The sequence below is a fragment of the Haliotis asinina genome, chromosome 10, assembly GCF_037392515.1.
Source record: "Haliotis asinina isolate JCU_RB_2024 chromosome 10, JCU_Hal_asi_v2, whole genome shotgun sequence".
NCBI classification, from domain to species: domain Eukaryota; kingdom Metazoa; phylum Mollusca; class Gastropoda; order Lepetellida; family Haliotidae; genus Haliotis; species Haliotis asinina.
Window position 1 is genome coordinate 55,876,237 of NC_090289.1, and position 20,137 is coordinate 55,896,373.

A 20,137-nucleotide genomic window follows, 5' to 3' on the forward strand; every position below is an offset into this window, starting at 1 on the left:
TCTTCAGATCTTGTCTCGTCAGAGGATTCTGATTCAGTATCTGATTCGCTGTCTGAGGAAGAATCTGTTCTTCTTGATTGTTCATCAACCTCTGGTAGGTCTCTCTTGTCAGAAGAACCATAGGCTTGCTCATTGTGAATCGATGAGAGGTATACTTGAAAGGATTTTATGCAAATGGGTAGAACCGAATGATGTGTCAGAATCAGCTCACGTTTCTCGCGACTACTAACTGTCTTGCTGGCTAAAGATCGAATGCACTTCTTGTAGCGTGAGAGACGCATTTTATCACTGTGTGGTAAGGGTATGATTCCTCTCAAAATGTTAAATATAAGAGTAATCACTGACATAAGCTGTTCACGTGAGGCATGTATTAACAAAGCCTTTCTTTGCCTGACACTAGCTTGTTCCAACATCATAAGAAAAGCTGAATGTTTTTGGAGCAGACCACTCATGTTGATGCTGTAGGGTAGCTGTTCCACTCTCAAACATGAGACACATCTTTGGTTAGTGTTATTTATCTAGAAACCCAAAATCGCATCTTCTTTGTTGTCATCGTCTTTGCACTGACTACAATCATGAGGAGGATCTCTTTGCCAACTTTCCAACAAATCTTCACCCTTAACAGACACAGTGGTACTGTGTTTTGAGTCTTCGTAATCTTGTAAAGACATAGCCTTTCGAAAAATATTATTAGCAACCACTCGCTCGTTTTCACTACAGAAACATTCGTAGTCTACCCTTCCATCTATCCATATGTCTTCATCTAATATGTTGGGACACAGTCTGTTATTCCACAAGAAGTCTTTAATGACTTCAGTCCATGAGTCATAGTGATGTTCTGTTTGTAAAGCAGCGTAATCGTCTCCCCACACTGACACTGTAAACAACATTCGAGAAGCTGTTTCTTTCAATGTTGCATCATCCTTTCTGTGTGTTTCGATAATGTTGATCAGACAATTCCTTTCTTTCACTGCATACATTCTGACCGAGGGTTGACTGTACTATGGCTGAAGTGACGTGAATTGGTTGTTATATGGAAGGTTGTCAGTTTGAAAAACTACGGTGATTAATATTTATTCAAAGTTGCTCACGTCTAACCTTTCTTGGTATCCATGGGTTCAGACACCATGTGTATATAGTTACAGTGTGGAGACAGTCTGAAGTGTTCAGTCATGGGATCATCATCGGGTATCCATTGATGTACACGAAGCCTACATTTGAAGCAGTAGACTTTATCAGACTGTCCTGTGTAAATAAATCCTGCTTCAGCCATGGCTTTTGGCGACTGTTTCATTTGAACAGGCCAGTTGTTGAACGACTTCAATCTGTCACTAAACTTATAGCCATACTCCTCAGTGTAACGCTCTGCTTCAACACAGTCTGCGAGCACATCATTGAACCGTCCGCACACATCCATGGTTCTGTTCAACTTCAGCGGTGAGTGTGAAATGATGAAAACACTTGTGGAGAGACGAATATATCATTTCAGTCCTACTTCTGGGACTGTTGTAAGTAGACTGTACATACTTCATCATCAGGAAATATGTTTGTGCGTAAACGTCCATAGCGTTCATCAGCATGGGGTGAAGCATCCAAAACAAGATACCCATATTGTTTTCTCCCAACTGCATCTTGGAAGGATTCCATAAAATATTTAATTTGACCTGGAAATATTTGCGATGCCAAAATTCTGTATTCATGTGCTGAACGCGGGTTAGACAACAGAACAAAGTAATGGGTGTTTAGAGACATGGTTCTGTTACATTCGCCTTTAGGAAAGGCTGACTGTTGAATGTTAATGACAGTAATTCCCAGATGATGAGATAGCGTGGTATAAAGATGTAAAAACAGAGGGTTCTTACAAATGTCTTGCATGAAGTCATCTACTACCAGTACACACCGTTTATCGGATTCCGAAGAATATGATTTTAACTCCTCTTCTGTAGGTAGTGCATCTTTAAATCGAATGTTGGGAATCGTCCTCTCAAGTTCGCTGTAGGCATCCTGCCACACGGCATAGCAATACACAATCAGGTTGGGTGGTGGATCGAACATGCAGCTAGCTTGTTTTAAGAGCTGTGCAACCCAAAAGGTTTTCCCACTTGAAGATCCTCCCACAACCGATATTGTAGTAGGAGTTTGAAATGGTAACACACATTCTCCCATGATGTATTCAGATCGCTCTTTAGCACAGAACTGCTATACTAGGCTTGATACCGTGGTATTTATACACAACACAAACCTAATCTCATCTACACTAATTTTATTGATATTTTTTTTCATACATAGATATAACATCAGTTACAATCTAGACAAGAAGCAGAGCAGTATTTGAAATAATTACAAACATATTCAGATACAAAGGCGTCATTCCACATGAAGTTGTGTACATCAAACTGATGAAGTATATGGTTTAGACTCTGGCATGCTTTAAATTTACATAATACATAGTACAAACAATAGAACCCACACACATTTGAATTCACAGATTGTAACCGGTGATTACTGCGTAAGTAAGAACCAGCATAAGTCTTTAAATAGCGATCAAATGTAACATCAACAGGATCTGCTAAACTATCGAAGAATTCTGCTGTATTGTTTTTAAAGTACATAGTAACCCAGTGGCGACCACTGTTCTGACTGGACTCAGTATTCACAATACATCCTACACCTTGTCTTTGCATGAAAGGTGCGATTATAGGAAGCGTATCTCTGGCATACACCCCCAAGACGTGAGTCTGTAAGGTTGAATCACACTGAAGGGCGCACATCAACTGTGAAGCTTTCATCTCTGTATTTACTTGATGAAGACGTTTCGTGCTTGATCGATTTCGATGATGGAGTTTCTTTCACTGAGAATGATGCAGCTCAGCGTTTTGGTTAGTGCAGCTTTGAACTCGATTTCCAACCGCACATTTCCAGTCTTCACCAGATTGAGGTACTCGGATTCTCCACACAACTCTTCCAGTTCAAAGACAAACAGTGCATTTCCTAACAAAAATTCTCCCCTGGATATGAAATTTCCTCGATTTTCTCTCCAAAACCCCATGCCATCAAACATGTTTACGTAGCTGTTCACATCATCAGCTCGAGTTGGACGTCCAGGTACACTGACACCATTCACATAGAGACTGACAGTTTTGAGCATGCTGGATTGAAAGTTGAAAGGATTCTTGTCATATGACCCATTCAAACTCTTGCTTTCCACAAAGGCGATGATGTAACGATTAGCAATGGGGTTGGACACATTATCAATGGTATGCGTCAGTTGAGAAACAGGGATGCTGTTGACCTTGACCTCAGACTTGGTGAAAGGGTAGAGTGCATTGGAGTTATTTTCGAACAGGGTGTTGTGAGCTAGAATCAGCGCCGGGTTGACTTTGAGTTTGCATACTTGAAGATAAGCATCGAGTAGCTCAATGGTATACTCTTGGTTGGCTTTACCGCTCATCAAACAGAAAGTAGGTGATGATCTGTACAATTTCAAAGTCAAATCTACTCCATTGATTAAATGTCTTTTCATGCTAAACACATCTTCATACAAAGGTCCAGACATGGTCAGTTCATTGCTCTTCTTGATGTAGGTACCACGTGCAATCAAACCGTAATTGGTTCCAGTGACACAATCAGTTGTTTCAATTGCATCATTATCTTCACCCTCATCTTTGTAAAACAGCTGCGATGTCATTTGAGAGCTTTTCGCATCAGCTCCATAGTTTAGCAAGGTCTTCATCATGCTCTTGTAAGCATAATGATTGTTGGTCGAAGACACCAACTGGTTCTGCATATACACTGAAATTTGAGAAAACAGTGCCTGCAAAAGCAAATTGACAGGTGCCACGTGTTCGTCTGCATCCAATACCGATCCATCCGCATGGGTGACTTTGAGTTTTACATGCAGTTTTGTTCGCTTCAAATCAATGTAATCACTACCCGAATTGGATATGTGAAATTCCAGTGGAGAAGAGTCATTAATTTGACTGAGTGGGCGTACATCTACAAAATAGTGTTGCTGGATACTGGTCTGATATGGAGGTAAGGTAAATAGGTTGAGCGAATCCGGTACCAACTCTTCAAAAGTTTTGCTATTCAATAAAGACATGATGCTCAACTGAAGATGTCGTTTTCTTTCACAGGAGTACACTTGAGCACTTTAGCTGTCTTGGAGGCGATGTTACTTGTCTGACGTATCTTCTTGGTTGTGGCAATCTGTTCACCTGCAGCTCTTTTTAAAGACCTATGACGCTTTTCTTTAGCATCCGCTCTCTCCACAACACTTTGTTGTTCTGAAGTCATCTGCAGTTCGATTTTAGGTTCTTCCGGTTGAGAAACAGATCGGTGAGATGGAATAACTTTAGGGGGAGCTTTTCCATTCACAACACGAGAAGTACTTGTCATGTGTTTCTTGAAGTAATTCTGCCATTTGCTATAATCTGGGATATACAGAGGGAGGGAATCCATGTTCAGTCAGCAAAGGGATAACGTCTCAAGTGAAGTGTTGCATAAGTCTGCTCTTTCAAGAATGACAGTGGTGTTCCACTGCTCGCTTTTATACAGAGTTCAATGTCAGGTGACTCTTTGACCATCACATGGATATTGTATTCATTAGCAAAGGAAAAGTTGGGTCCATTCCTCAGATCAATGCGTCTTAACAGTGGTAACTGGGTATTACCCACCAGTGAACTATCGCACAGGTTACACAGTATATCTACATACGGATCGTTCACATGAGTGAGGTCCATCTTTCCAAAGTTTAACTCGGATAAAGACACGACCCAAAATCCATCAAACAGCAGTCTTTGATTGAGCTTAATGCGAAAATGATAAGGGCTGTTATCCTTGAAATAAGAATTTTTTGTGTCAGAACTCTTGAGAAACACATATTTCTCCATCATAGGTTTTTCAGTTGACTTTCTTCCACATATGAATCAAAAGAACTAGGCCAACCTAACCAACGAACCAAAACATACGTTTTTCCTCTCATGCGTTTCTTCTTTAAGATCTTTTCCACTTGCCACTCAATATCGTCTCCTTTGTTAACCTTTTGCAGTTCGGCAGTGTAAAAACTCCCTTTAATAAGTTCACCGTGAAAATCTTTAATTCTGTACAGAGGTATGTCTTGTTTCTTGAAACGTTCTGTTACTTTGAAAAGTTCTTCCGTCCACTTCAGATCAAGTTCTTTGCTGAACGGTTTCCTCAGGTATGGGATGCGAACAAGATCACCAACTTTATATCTGTATTTCTTTATCACTTGACCTTTTTTTTCCTTTGACTTCAACAAGGGTTTGACATACAAGTGTTGCCAAACTTTCAATTCATTGCTTTTATTGACTTGAGCAGGTGATAGAAGGGGTAAAGACGAATGTGGGGTGTTATTGTAGTTGTACACCAAATCAGGTAGAACACTGAGATAATGCTTGGTGTTCTTACGTGTCATGTAACGTGTGATCAACGACTTCAGTGTTCTGTTGAAGCGTTCCACATAATTACTTTTAATGTTTTCGTTGCGTGCAATAGTAATGGTAATATTTTGTTTTTCCAAAAAAGATTTGAACACTCCCTTAAACTCACTACCACCATCTACGCGTACTTTTCTTGGTTTTCTTTCTTGAAGTATTTTTTTAAAGGCTTTCAACACGGACTCTGGCCTTTTATTTTCCAAAGGAAGGACAAAAGTAAACCTACTCAGTATGTCAATCACGACAAGCAAATACCGGATACCCTCATTTTCTTTGCTGTAGCGTGAAAGATCAGCAAGGTCCACATCCCACATTTCGTCCATGGAATTCACTCTGACTTTCATCCTTTTAAATCTATGCTTGACTGGTTTGTGTAAACTGTAAGGATCTTGGTTGTTGACAAACCATTTCACCTTCCTGAGCTTAACATCAGGTTGAGGTGTTGTCTTCAATACCCGTCGGAGTTTGGACGGACCATAGTAGGCTCCTGGATTGTGAGGGTCATAATAATACTTTTCTAATGCTTTTTCGTGCCTCTCTAACAATACCCTGTTCATCTTTTGTGAACTCACACACGTACTGAATGAAACCGGTTGTAACAGGCAATATATAACATGAAGGTATGAATAGGAAGGAACATATGCATTTATTAATAGAATTCATTCATGTATACATTCACAATTATTGAAAGCGATTTTCTAACAACAGCATCTTAACCACACGTTGCTTCAGATCATGAAGCCACTCTGATGTTTTAAAATGAGTGTCCCGAAAGTCTTTGCAGCGATATGAAACTATGTTCACGTAATTCAGAGATGTGTCATCACTAAATACTTCCAACCATTTATCAATCACGTGTTCATCATTTATTTCACTCATGGCCGTCATGTAACAGGCAATATATAACATGAAGGTATGAATAGGAAGGAACATATGCATTTATTAATAGAATTCATTCATGTATACATTCACAATTATTGAAAGCGATTTTCTAACAACAGCATCTTAACCACACGTTGCTTCAGATCATGAAGCCACTCTGATGTTTTAAAATGAGTGTCCCGAAAGTCTTTGCAGCGGTATGAAACTATGTTCACGTAATTCAGAGATGTGTCATCACTAAATACTTCCAACCATTTATCAATCACGTGTTCATCATTTATTTCACTCATGGCCGTCATGAAAAGACCATCAACGTGATCCTGTTCTAGCATGTGCTTACACGTGTGCACCAGTTCTCCCTCAGGTTCAAACATACATCCAAAACACAAATCACAGGATAACCGTCTAAGAATCTTAGCCAGTTCCAAAGTGTAACACAAAGTGAGAAGATTTTCCGCATGCTTTATGTGATTTCCACTATCAACTTCGTCGACACACAAGAACAGTTTTCTTGTCTTCTTGATGATGATTCTTTTCGTTGACCTAGAATCATCTTGAAACTTTCTCTTAGCATCCTTGACACATTCACTGCGATCTTGAAACCATTCGTTAGATTGCATGACAACTGTTTCGTGCAAGGTGTGTGATGATTGTAGAACTTGCTTCCAGGAATAGAAAGCTGCTTTACCATTCAGTTGACTGTAAACAAGAATTTAACACTTTTCACTCTCAACAACTTTGTCCATAAGCTCTTGTCTGACCTCCATCAAAGCTTTCCCCAACCAGTTTTGTCCCTTCCAGTTAGATGGATGTAATAGCTTGGGATCGTGAAGAGAGAGTCCAACACCCCACCGCCTATCATATGGACTGGCTTCAGCTAATATTTTTGTGGAGGTGTTCATTAATGCATGTCGAAGAGTGGAAGACTGAGTAAACTTAGCCAGTGTAACTTTCTTCACAACATGGTAACTCACAACATCCCATTTGTGTTGAATAAAGTTTTTCACACATCTTCCTAATCTCTTCTGCATAACAGCAGAAGAGGCTCTTAAAATGTGTTGAGCTGTAACCACATCGCCAAACGTCATTGCCTTCATGTACATATAATACTGCTCAGCACAGTTGAAGATTTTACCATCAACTTCAATCCTAACAGGATAGTGCTGGCTAAATGGTGAAGATTTTGTATAAAAGAATACGAACCGATCTGTAACTCTTGTTCCCATGATGTCTGTTCAGCAAAGGCACACCTTGTCTGTTGCTTGTACTCAGTTGGAATAACATTGCTGTAAGCAGTGATAGATGCGAGCATGCGCACATCTATTGGCGAATTCAAACTATGTCATTGGACAACACACAATAATCACTATCGCTCATTGGTAGATTTATAGACGTAGTGGAACGTGTGTTTTTTTTTAAAAAAAGAATGTGAAAGGGATGACTAATCATGACATGGCACTATTCAAAGGTTTAAGTTTCATCATCCAGTCATGCTACCCCTGGTTTGTTGATTCTATATATAGAGTACACCGTGCACTGGGTATCAACCGGTCATGCCACCCTGTCGTGACTGTTCTGTATAAACAACTTATTTGAATAGACAGCATTCCAATCGTTTTGTAACAAAAAACCATCAACTATAGCGTGAAACATCCATTGATAATTTCTCCTTAAACATCATTAACTTCTTTTCATCATGGTGATATTATGTATCGCTAGGCTTAATGAAATTGATATGATTAGATAATGACTGTCACGTGTAGCTATTTTGGGATGAAATGTGGGACAAATGAGGGATGAGGGATGAGGGATGAGGGATAAATGAGGGATGAGGGATTTATGGTCACTGGTTTCATTGTCTTTGCTAATTGGAGCACGAAATGAGGGATGAGGGATGAGGGATGTGGGTCATGGGCTATTGTTTTAGCTAATTACCGCATTGTTTTACCATTGTTTTGACATAGTTTCTATTGTCTGTGCTGTAGAATGAAATTTATATCTACTGGGGAGGAGGAGGAGGAGGAGGAGGTTAGCAAGACTTAAGGCCACTTACTGAAGTCTCTTTGAGGCCTGTTGATCCTGAATGCCTCCAGCTTGCTGATCTCACAGATGTACATCAACACCTCCGTGTTGCGCACTTTTGTCCAGGCAAAGACGTTCTTCGTGGCTGAAAGTAAACATGCTTGCATGAAGGCATAACTTGCCCCGGGTCCTGCGTTCGAACTAAAGTACTTCAATAGTTTATGAAGATTTTCCAAAAGCCTTATTGATGTCGGCATCCTTAAACTCTCTACGTGCTGTCTCTCTCAAGTGGGAGAGTATCTGCCGATGTTGAACATTCACATTGCATATCAGCAATAAGGACTGTTTTTCAGATATGTTACTGTGTCTTATGTTGCGCATATTGTGCATATTATTACATATGTAATGTGGCAATGATATCTATCACGTAACGTTCCAAGTGTGATATATTGTACAGGTGATATTCAGTGAGAGGCAGTGATGTAATACATAAGGACAGAGTTCTGGAAGGTACTACACGGTACTACCTTCGGGCTGTTTTGGCCTAGAGCGTTGGAGATTGTTCTGTCGTGATTTTCTCAGGCATGTAAAGGAGGTAACTCTTGCTTCTCATCTAACAAGACATCTCAAATTATCAGATTCTCAGCTTTGTGTGACATGACCATTCTACCTTTCCAGGACTTGTTTGCAAGTTGATTGAGTGAGTGAGGTTAGTGCTACGCCTCTATATTCCATCAATATCACGTCAGAGGTCACCAGAAGTTTGCAAACAGAACCTTTTGTTGACCGTTACTTTCTTTATAGCTATGGTCACTGCTTTTATATTCTTTCACTCAAGTTTGTACTGCCATAGTGAAACATTTCTACTGATTTGTGAACTTGGGTAATTATACATACAATTGTTTATTACATCACATTTCTTTGTTTTTTGTTTTGTTTTCACACTATGTCCTTTAGGGTTAACTGATTTTAAACTTGGGTATCAACCGGCACACGTATGTAATTCACATGAGTCATTCTGTACCTTAACATCGGTAACCAAGTCCGGCACGTAATGTTCTTATACAAATCCGACCCCAAACCTGTGTGTTACTCAAATCTTATAACTAACCCGATTACGAAACACACTGTCTGCCTACTCACCAGAAAACTTGTAGACGAGGTTGGGTTTTTTAGTGGACTGGCCGGTAGTATCGGGCACCATGTCGTCGTCGTCGTACCAGTAGTCCCCAGTCATGATGTCGGTACCGTCGCCCTGCCACTGCCATGTATCGCCCATCTGCACGCCGCTCGTGAACCACCTGTCTCGCCTTTAGGATTGTATAGAAAAAAATTCATTACATCAAGGAACATAGGGATATGTTGTCTTTCACTGACTTTAAACAAAATTTGTATTACTATAGCAACTTTTTACAATATTTCAATGAAGAGTCGTATCTCGCAACTTTTGACATGATCCCAATGATATATACTACTAAAAAAAGAAACGCGTAGCTGAAAATTGTTATCAAATTATACACTTAAGGTTCAGTAATACAGGGCAGTCATGAAGAAAACCTGAATATACATTAACAGTCCAATGCTGCAAGAAACTGTAGTCACAAATGACGAGTATTCGAAGGTCAAGGTCCCAGAGCAGTCAGTATCTTGTGTTGCCACCATTAGCATCAATGGTTGCTTTGCAATGACGTCTCACAGACAGGACCAGATTGCGGATGAAGTGCCTGGGAATGAGTTGGTACTCTTCCCTCAAGGCCACAAACTCAGCAGGTAACGTCTGTTACATGACGATCCAATTCGTTCCATAAATGTTCAATAGGGTTAAGATCCGATGATCATGAGGGCAATCAAGAACCTGAACGTTGTTCTGGGCAGGGACATTCCCGGTTGTTCTTTCTGTATGCGGCTGAACGCATCATGATCGTGCTGAAAAATGACGTTCTGGCGGTTCATGAAAGGAAATATATGAAGCCTGTTGATTTCATCACGGTAACGTCGAGCTGTCAATTCCCCTTGGACCTGAATGAGATCTGTCCTGCCATCGTATGAGATGTCAGCCCAAACCATGACACTTTAATCACCAAATCGGTCTACTTCCTGTACATAATTTGCAGCGTAACGTTCGTTACGACGTCGATATACACGTGATCTTCCGTCGGGACGTCGCAGCACGTAACGTGACAAATCACAGAAGATAACTGTTCTCCACCTCTGCAATGGCTATGGGAGATGTTAGCGACACCACTGTCTGCGTTGTTGCCGATGTTGACGTGTAAGGACAGGTCTTCGCAAAGGTCTTCCAGAACGAATGCCAGCCTCACGTAAGCGGTTCCTTACAGTCTGATCAGAAATTGTTCTGAGTCCTGGCACTACCGATGTTGTGGAATTTGCTGTGGTGAACCTGTCCCGTAAATGTCGACGACGCCGAAAAACCTGTCCTGAGCGGACGTGGTCACACGGGGTCGACCTGATCTGGGGCGATCACGTGTTGACCCTTGCTGCTGGTAGCGATACCAAAGTCTTACTATGGTGCTCTGTAACACATTCAGACTGAGTCACCCCAGCCTCCAAATGACCAATCGCATTGTTGCGCTGAACCCCAGCAAGTCTAGGCATGACTTTAACACCAAATTTAAGATTGTCAACTGTCGCAAGAGCATTGAAACTTGACTTTTATTGGAAATGATGCACGAAATGTGCGTGCAAAAGGAAACGCATGAATTTCTTCCCGTTCACAATTTATTGCATTTAATGAGGAAAACAGATTTTGGTGCGTTTCGACAAGTTGTCCCCAATGACGATGGATTCAGACTCGAGAACGTTTGCAGACAGCGTTCACCATAGATATACCGATTACATAGACACCAATGATTCAAATTCAAAACGTTACATGGAAAAATACTACTTATGCGTTTCTTTTTTAGTAGTTTATAATCCGTTATATGGAATGGACAGTAAAAGTCTTAGATGCATTTATACACCTGGGATAATGCGCACCTGTTGATGTCGTACTGCGTCAAGTAGTTGCTGATGAATTGGTGCTCCGCATCGTCATTGACGCTAACGAGTGTTGATCCATCAGCCTAGGGGTAGCCCATATAAAAGAAAACATGTACACATACAGCACTAGAATATGGCATTCACGTTAGTTGCGTTTTGTTGATGCATGCATAATTCAAAATAAATGCAGTATACTTGACTGAATGATGTTAGCCCCATGATGTTTGTGTGGTGCACAAACGCGACTTTTATGGTTTCGCACAACTGTTTTTACGTCCCCTTCTTGTGGTTTGAGACAGTTAAAAAAGTATTGTCATTATGTCATGATATTTGGATATTACAAACGTTATGATACAATTATGTATGCGACTATATTGATGATATTATTTCCCTGAGTGCACCGCAGATGTGACGTCATAATGTATGGCACTGTTATGATGTTCCTATTTCAATGACGGCACCGCTGATTTACGTCATAATACAATAATGTCTGCGACTGTTACGACGTTACTATTCCAGTGAGTAGTTGATGTGACGCCACATGAACACTGACCTGACAGGCTGTGTCTGCCTCCACGTATGGGCGTGGCGGGTGGAACACAAAGTGATAGCAGTGGTCCATGTACTCAGCCCAGTTCAGTGGACAGTCTGGAAGGAGCAACAAGGGATATATTCTTACCCGCAGAACAAAGGGATTTTCAGGTTGCGTAAAGCCATCTTTGTTTGAAGTTTGGCATGTCAGCAATTCGTATCCTGTGGGCAAGCTGTGTCTCCTGAAAGTGGCCCTGCTCTGATTTCTTAAGACCCACGCCCCGCCCCGCCCCGCCCGTCTTAACCGAATCCAGAGTATGTATCCCTTGACAACAACGAAACGAGAATTGCAGCTGATTATAACATTATTCGACGCGTGTAACTAGATGTTATACCAGATATAGAACTTGAGAGAGGATGCTAAACAATTTCAAATACGTATGTCTTGTCATCACACTATGTACAAAACATGGGAGGACTTATTATCGTCATGAATGATACTTAGTTTCTTACAAAACCCCAGACATGACAAGAAATAGGTTGATACCCTGGTCCAGGCCTGTATTCACAGGGTATCTGCACTAGTCACTCCAAACGTGCTGCACGTTTTCCTCGAAAAGCATGTGCCGGACGAACGCTAAGGGCACTCGCAAGGGAGTTACAGAAGAGCTCAAACTTTGGCGCCATGCTGGAAGGTTTATTTCACGCACAGTAACAAGGAACCAAGGCTGAATATTGGTGATGGATGTACGTCACTAATACAGTGTTCACACTCAGATTGAACAACAGCATGCATTCCTTTCCGGCGGTCTTATGTTCCTTATTCAAGTCTCCCGTTAATAACGATTGATCAAAATTTGTTACGGACAAAATTCTTATGCAAGAAACTTGTTTTATATGTCTCTGTGTTTTTTAGCAGTTTTGTTTATTATAGATGTATTGTTGTGAAATGGGAAAGAAATGTCATTGAAACATCGTTACAAGGAATAAAAGACCTTGTTACAAATATTTTCTTTCAGAAGGTACATGTAGGAGTTACAATAGACTTACCTTGGCCTGAACACACACAGACAGTTGTCATGACAACCAGGAGCCATTTATGCGCCGCCATGACAGTGATTAACGTTGGCGATATCTAGACAGAAATGCAATATGTCAGGCAGTTTTATCTCTTACTTTGACTCCTGTAATCTGGTATTTGCCTTCGGGGATGTGCACAAATATCGTTTTCCGTTGTTCCAAATCCAACTGATCACTATCAGTAAGCAAAGAATATACGTTGTTTTAATACCCTACCATTATTGACCATACGGTTGTTCAAAGAATATACGTTGTTTAAATTCCCAACCACTATTGACCATACGGTTGTTCAAAGAGTATAACGTTGTTTAAATAGCCTACCATTATTACCAATGCGGTTGTTTAAAGAGTATAACGTTGTTTAATGTTGTTTAATGATTTAAACAAACGTGAAGCGTAACCTACTGGTCATCAGTGTTTAAAACCGTACTTTTGGTTCCAAAACAACGGTTCTTTAAAACATACCCTTAATTTATTTGAAATGTATAAAAGCATGCCCTTTGAATAAAAACAAGACGAACATTCTTATCAAGAATTATTATTATTACTCTTAAAGGAGATATTATTTTCCCCCGGCAACGACTGTGTACAGCTGATACTGCAGTGACAAATGAAACAGCGTCAAGTGGAGATGTCGTGAGTAAAACACAAAAAAACCCGTTAGGAACCCCTTACAAATCCTACGATTGAATGAGCCCTGACTGTATCCCTTTGGAGCATATCTGGGACATGATTGGTCGTCGTGTGCAACAAAGGGATCGTCCTGTACAGAAATCGGCCAAAATACAAGCTGCTTTACTTGATGAATGGCTTAGACTACTCCTCTGTGGATCTGGAGGCTGACAGAGATTATGACGAGGAGAGTGTTGGCTGTCATACAGTTAGATAGAGGTTACGCTCGCCATTGAACTTGAATCACATAAGACACGCAAAAGGCCATTTGCAATGTTCACATTCACCAATAAATTCGCAATTGACTATTCCAGGGATGTCCAGAAAGGTTCCTCACGAAGAAACTGCAAATGTGTCATGTCGAAAAACGTTGCTCGTTTGTGATCCTCAATGAATTGCCACCACCAACAATAATATTCTTACATTCCGACTGATTACAGCTGAAAATAAGCCTACAAACAGCTGGAAATAATGGACTTGTAATTCATTGCAAAACGGAATATAAGTAAAGGAGGGTGTTGGCCGTTTAAAGACAAGAAGCACCTTTCCGTATTTGAACAGGTCAAGCTGTTCTCGCATGTTCAATTGGACAACCTCGCGTCCGAGTATGGTTACAGAGTTCAGTACCTGGTTGATATGGGAAGGGATTTAAGTCGCAGATCTCGTGTACGGTAACCATGGTGTGGACGGCATTTCACTGATAACGTCCACAGTACATGCGTTCCCTGTACAAGCAGTGGAGACGGGTACATGGGAAAACCTTTTAGAACCATGTCCAGGCTCGATAAACAACAGCGACACTATCCGTTAAAATACATATAGGATCACCGCTATCGTTCATATAATTTCTTTTGGAGAAGAACAATATAATAGATCTGACCTGCTATTTACACATGACAGTAAACATTAACCCAGATTGATCTTGTGAGTGGACATGTCCGTTCCGTCAAAGTATACCCGTAAATGTTGTTTAATTATGTGTGTTTCGTCAGTTATTTAAAAAGTGGTTGAATATTCTTGTTATGTCTACAGATTAGCATCGTGGTACTATGTATTTATTGTATACATATCCTCTTCGTAATTGTTTAGCATATCGTTTGTGTACCTTTTGACGTGGTGATTAACAGCCCGTGTTTAGAGCGAAGTATTTCGTTTAAATCGGGGCGTTTTAATATTTTACGGTATGCTCTTCCATTTACGTATAATTTCTTCATATATGCGGTAGTTTTAACAAATCGGAGGGTCCGCAATATGGCTACATCTACGTTTTCACAGGTTCAGGACAGTTTGTCAGTAAATGAGAAAAATTCCACCCTAGAATTATCAAGAAAATACTATGTGAAATTCTAACTGACCACATCTATGTAATATGTTTGATACGGCGTAAAAAGGCAATCATCTTCCTACACATCAACAGTGCTCTTCAAGTCGATCCATACCCATGAAGATCAGGGTTAGAAATGGTCTTCATCAAGTCAGAGCTTGTAGTTAGTGGCGACTGAAGCGATGAGGACTCGCTGGCCTGACACGTCACTGTTTCCCAGTCGCGGGGATGAATGACCACTGATCACTAGGTTGTCTTGTCAAGACATCACCAAGAAGTTTAAGCTATGTTTCCAGTATACAGGTGAACCGGTAGTGTTCAGCAACGACCTGAACAAATATACAGAATTTCACCTCATCCCCAGTTATAACGCGAGATGCGTGTTTTAAGATTCCGACTGTCTACCCAAGGACTGTGACAAGAGTGATTCCTACTTAAACTACATGTCAAGCAGTATGTCAGTCATTGTCTTTTGTGCTCATATTTGAAAACTTGTCTTGTACAATCGATCATGCTCTTTCTACCCAACATTTAGTGTTTGTCATATCCTCTTTTCCCCAAAGTGCTTTGATCAAGATTACAACATTTAACAGTTTCGTAAAAGGTATATGCAGGTTTCCGTGTGATGGGAAATTCAAAAGCTGACGCTTGTAACATACGTTCCCCTGCCTGTTTCGGTAAACATGTTTACCTTCTATCCATGACATGGTATAATAACCGCTAGATCATAAACAACTGCATTCGATGGAGATATAACCGTGTGCATATTCGTATGTTTGATTGTGGCTTTGTCCTTTCAGACATATTTATGGAGCGTTCACGTAATATGATTGTTCTTAGTAGAGGTTGTATTCACGAGAGGTACTATTGATATATTATTTTAGTGAGTCCATGTTTACTTTTCCTTTGGTAACAGACAGAGTTAGACAACCAGCAGGCTAATATATATACAACAAATGCATGATTTTAGCAACCACTAGATCAATGTGTAGACCGCTCATACATATGTCGACAGCCAACACTATCCATAAGGTCAATGTATGGACAGATCACCTGTGATTAAACAACCTCTCTCTCAGTATGTAGACATGTATATCATCATAAGTATGGGAATAAACAAACTGTAAGTAAAATGTAGATAAATCGTGCTTATAAAGGTTAGAATTTCAACAGATGCTTTCAACCTCTGACAAACATGAATCCGCAGTGTGTGTCCAGTTGTCCGTGTTAACACGCGGTGTTATCGTTCTGTCGGTGTGATTGGTCAGTGTTGGTCAGCGTGCTCTGAGTAAACTCCTCAAATACATGTGTTCCAACATACACTTTAACGTTTCTACCAGTTCTTTCACTGGAATATTACAGCAAAATGAACAATATCAACATCAGAACACACTCAGCTAAACAAACATATCGTAAGTACGTAGTATCCAGCGAGAAAACCTTCTAAACTTTCGTTTAAAGGCATATGTAAGTAATGATTACCTACAGTTACGCATTACTGTGTTGTGCGATGGCATGTAGAGCCATGTTATTCCCCGGAAGTGACTCATATAAAGCGGAAAAATCAGTGTGCCGTTTCTAGATTGTAATTTGAACGAAATCAAGCACTGCGTTCTCCCCAAGTTTCTAATCGAATGTATTTTTGGCGATATAGTCTTATATTCACCCATACATGGATATTTAATGAGACAACTATGTTATCGATTCATGATGTAAATATCAAATCCTGTAGTACCTTGTCACGTGAGTCGTTCGTTGGTTGAAGGTCCAGGATGAAACTACTTTGATCTCCGTCTTGGATACTCCCGGGTATATTCGGCCTGGGTAATAAGTCACAAATTTGAATATTTTTCAGCAAAATGGCGTCACTAGAATGCGATCATATCCGTCAATAGATTTATCAGTGTCCGACAAGCCCTTATCAGCACGAGCAGAGTTACTGGACTTGCCTCAGTCGGTGTGGGAGGTAGGGAGTGACGATTGGTATGTATATCAGACATCGTATAAGCATGCAATGAAGAAGTATCTAATAATATATTTATTGTGGTTGCCGTTGACATATATCTGCATCCTTTGTTGTTTGGTGTCCCAATTCATACTTGATACTCGTATCAGGTGAAGTTGCCACATCTTCATAGTTGCTCAAGATATATTACGAGGATGCTGGTTGGATGCATTTTTACCGCTCCATTGAGTTCACGTGGATGAAAAATTCTTGGATAAGTACACATTGTTCAGGGCATCAATCAGCAACATTTCAGCTCCATACATATATACTCTGTTCTAGGAGGAGTCAAGAGGAATTCAAAAAGGTTTCAAATGCTTTCTAAAAATACATTTAATGTTGACAATACATGCACAGATTTGAGTGAAATCATGAAAATGAATAGCGAATGATACTGGGAATGTATCCATTGAATGATGTAAACATATAACGTCAGATATCAATGCTATATAATACGTAATATATAGTTATACGGTAAAACAGAGTTCACTGAACGTACAAGACAAAACAGCTACGAAACAATTTGTTGAATGATTATATTTAAAATCAGTGACGACATGAGGCTTTTTATGAAAACACTTGGGATTGTTATTTAGGCCAGGCTGTAGACGTATATCCCGAGGGAGAAACAGACAGAGATTCAGCCAAATTTTCACCAGGTGTTTTTGGCTGACGCAGTCAACAGATGAATCCATCGTTTGGAAAACCGTTTCAACATTTATTGAGAAATCACCGATATATATTTTTTTAAAAAAATATCTTCGCTAAAAATAGAGATATTCTGAATTACATTAAAGATACCTTGAAGTGAATTGAATTCAAAATGAAAAAGTATCTCTCAGGTATAATAACAGATATCTACAATAACATTCATAATGGCGCAAAATTAATCAAGGATATGTTGAAGCAAATTTCAGTTATCTTGAAAAGAACTGCTAATATCCTTCATGGATTCAATGTCTTTCATGGATTCAATGTCTTTCATGATATCTGTAATTCAGTTCCTGATACTTTGTGATTTAAATACAGACATCTTGAATTAATTTGACATGCCTTGAATTGGAGATATCTTAGAAGGAATTATATATCTCAAAGGAGATAAATGTGCAGAGAACTTACTGATATCTTAAATTGTTTTTAAAGATATCTTGAAATGAATTAAATATATTTCGAATAGATTTAGCTTGTTATTCTTTCCTGTTACTTGTATTACAGGTATCAATAGATGATTTAAATATAACTTCAGTAATATGAATGATATCTGTAATTTAATTTTAGGTAATAGTAGCGGCCAGAATTCTAAACTGAATTGAAGATATATCTTTATGCATTTGTGGATATGTATAAGTTATTTCAGTATATCCCGAATTAAATTTATGATGCATGGAACTGACACGTTTTATGGGCAACAACTTCTTTTTCACCCTTAACAATACGTTTCATAATTATCTATTTCTTGCTTTTCTCCCCATTCACCTTATGAAGGAGCTCTGAAACGTCGTGTAAACACTAGAAAAGAAATTGTTTCCGTTGAACGTGTCATGTATTGAAGTTCGTTCAACTTCCAAAGGCCTTTCAAAACCATGAATATAATTGTTTTAATGATATCTTAAAATATTTAGAGATATCACGATATATGTTTACACCTTAATGCATCAACAGAAGATTATTAAAGATATTTTCAGGTAATGGCCGATATCTAAAAAGACATGATTGGTATCTTTAAGTAGAATACATATACTTTTAAAACAATTGAAGATATCTCAATAAATAGCAAAACAGCTTGCCGTACCATCGGCCATATCATCATGTACTCCACATTATCAATATAGTCTAATACTGATTAATGTCTTTGTTCACCAGATGCATGTACAGATCGTGCACCTTTTTTGTGGTGTTTGATCCATGACATTATCTTCTTTTCTGACGGGGAAATACGAGCTACATATGTAAGAATATACAGCAAGTGAACGATATGAAAAACTGAGGACACAGTACAGATGACAATACAGAGTATACTTCCTAAACACATGGAAACGTCTAGCTGTAGTCGTGTTGTCAATGGTGGTGTCGATGATGATGATATAGATGAGGATTCAGATACACATCCTCCTATGATAGTTGCGTCATACATGTGATATGCGCGTTATCGGAATAACACGCTATCAAGCAGGTAAACTAAAGAACATTTACCGATAAAGAACAACTAAATTGTAATGATTAAATATGGGGGAATGAACAGAGAACGCATGTTTAATCGAAACATTTCCGTATATTCTTCATATCTGACACCTTCTAAAGGTGGATTTTAGTGAATAGGAGAAGTTATTGGTTATAAGGGACGGATCACAACTGTTTCGTTTTTAACACGGAATTTTGACATTTAAAACATGAATGCATAATTATTCAAATAGAAAGGCTCTAAGATATGAGAGACATATGCGTCAATTATCATTTTACATATTGATAACAAACACGCATAAACGTGCAGGGCTGTGGCTTGCAGTAACAATTATTATTCTGGACATACAAACTAGTTATTTAAACAACATCATCTGTACTTTTCGGAAGTAAATTCTGTTGGTAGATTTCATTTTGTGAGTGGTTTTGAATCATTCATCACACCCCAGGTATCCTCAAGGTAAGAACTACATTTTGAGAATGAAACACGATAAATACACCAGTCTAATGTTAAAAATGACTCAAAATGTATAGCATGAAACAATCTCAGAACACACAATTAAGCATGGATTTCAGCGACTTGAAGATTTTAGGATTTTTGATGTTTTGTTGTCCAACTCCTCATGATGAATCAATAGTGGAATCAGCAGTCTGGTATCCGTGTGTTGCTGATTCAGATATCCATCCCAGGTCACACTATTCACAGGCCACACTATTCACATGACGTATCCATCCATGAATTTAGTGGGAATAACCTTCACATCGATTATGACAGGTAGGCCATCACCCACATCAGTGCGCATGACAGCATACACAACACAGATATAGAGTTGTGGCTTCCGGTTGCGAGGATCGTGCTTGTAGTGCGATCATATCGGACCTGGCCGCCTGAATAGACAGAAACAACAAACAATAAACAAACACAGACACGGACATAGCAGGTCAGTCAATACAGAAATGCTGATTAACATACATGCTTCC

General features: G+C 39.4%; 2 protein-coding genes across 2 annotated transcripts in view; both read right to left on the minus strand.

Annotated features, from left to right (window-relative positions):
* LOC137297717 (contactin-5-like) overlaps positions 1-17,087 on the minus strand; it is a 40,070-nt gene extending 22,983 nt beyond the window's left edge. Inside the window, exons 1-6 of the mRNA XM_067829649.1 lie at positions 16,706-17,087; positions 12,945-13,029; positions 11,917-12,011; positions 11,361-11,446; positions 9,507-9,673; positions 8,395-8,508 (exon numbers count right to left, since the gene is read on the minus strand). Of these exons, the coding sequence (XP_067685750.1) occupies positions 8,395-8,508; positions 9,507-9,673; positions 11,361-11,446; positions 11,917-12,011; positions 12,945-13,005 (523 nt within the window). The 5' untranslated portion in view covers positions 13,006-13,029; positions 16,706-17,087. The remainder of the gene's footprint in view (positions 1-8,394; positions 8,509-9,506; positions 9,674-11,360; positions 11,447-11,916; positions 12,012-12,944; positions 13,030-16,705) is intronic.
* A 196-nt stretch (positions 17,088-17,283) lies between these two features.
* The window catches only part of LOC137297718 (contactin-like), a 30,265-nt gene continuing 27,411 nt past the window's right edge, over positions 17,284-20,137 (minus strand). The window contains exon 25 of the mRNA XM_067829651.1: positions 17,284-20,044. Within this exon, the coding sequence (XP_067685752.1) occupies positions 19,923-20,044 (122 nt within the window). The 3' untranslated portion in view covers positions 17,284-19,922. The remainder of the gene's footprint in view (positions 20,045-20,137) is intronic.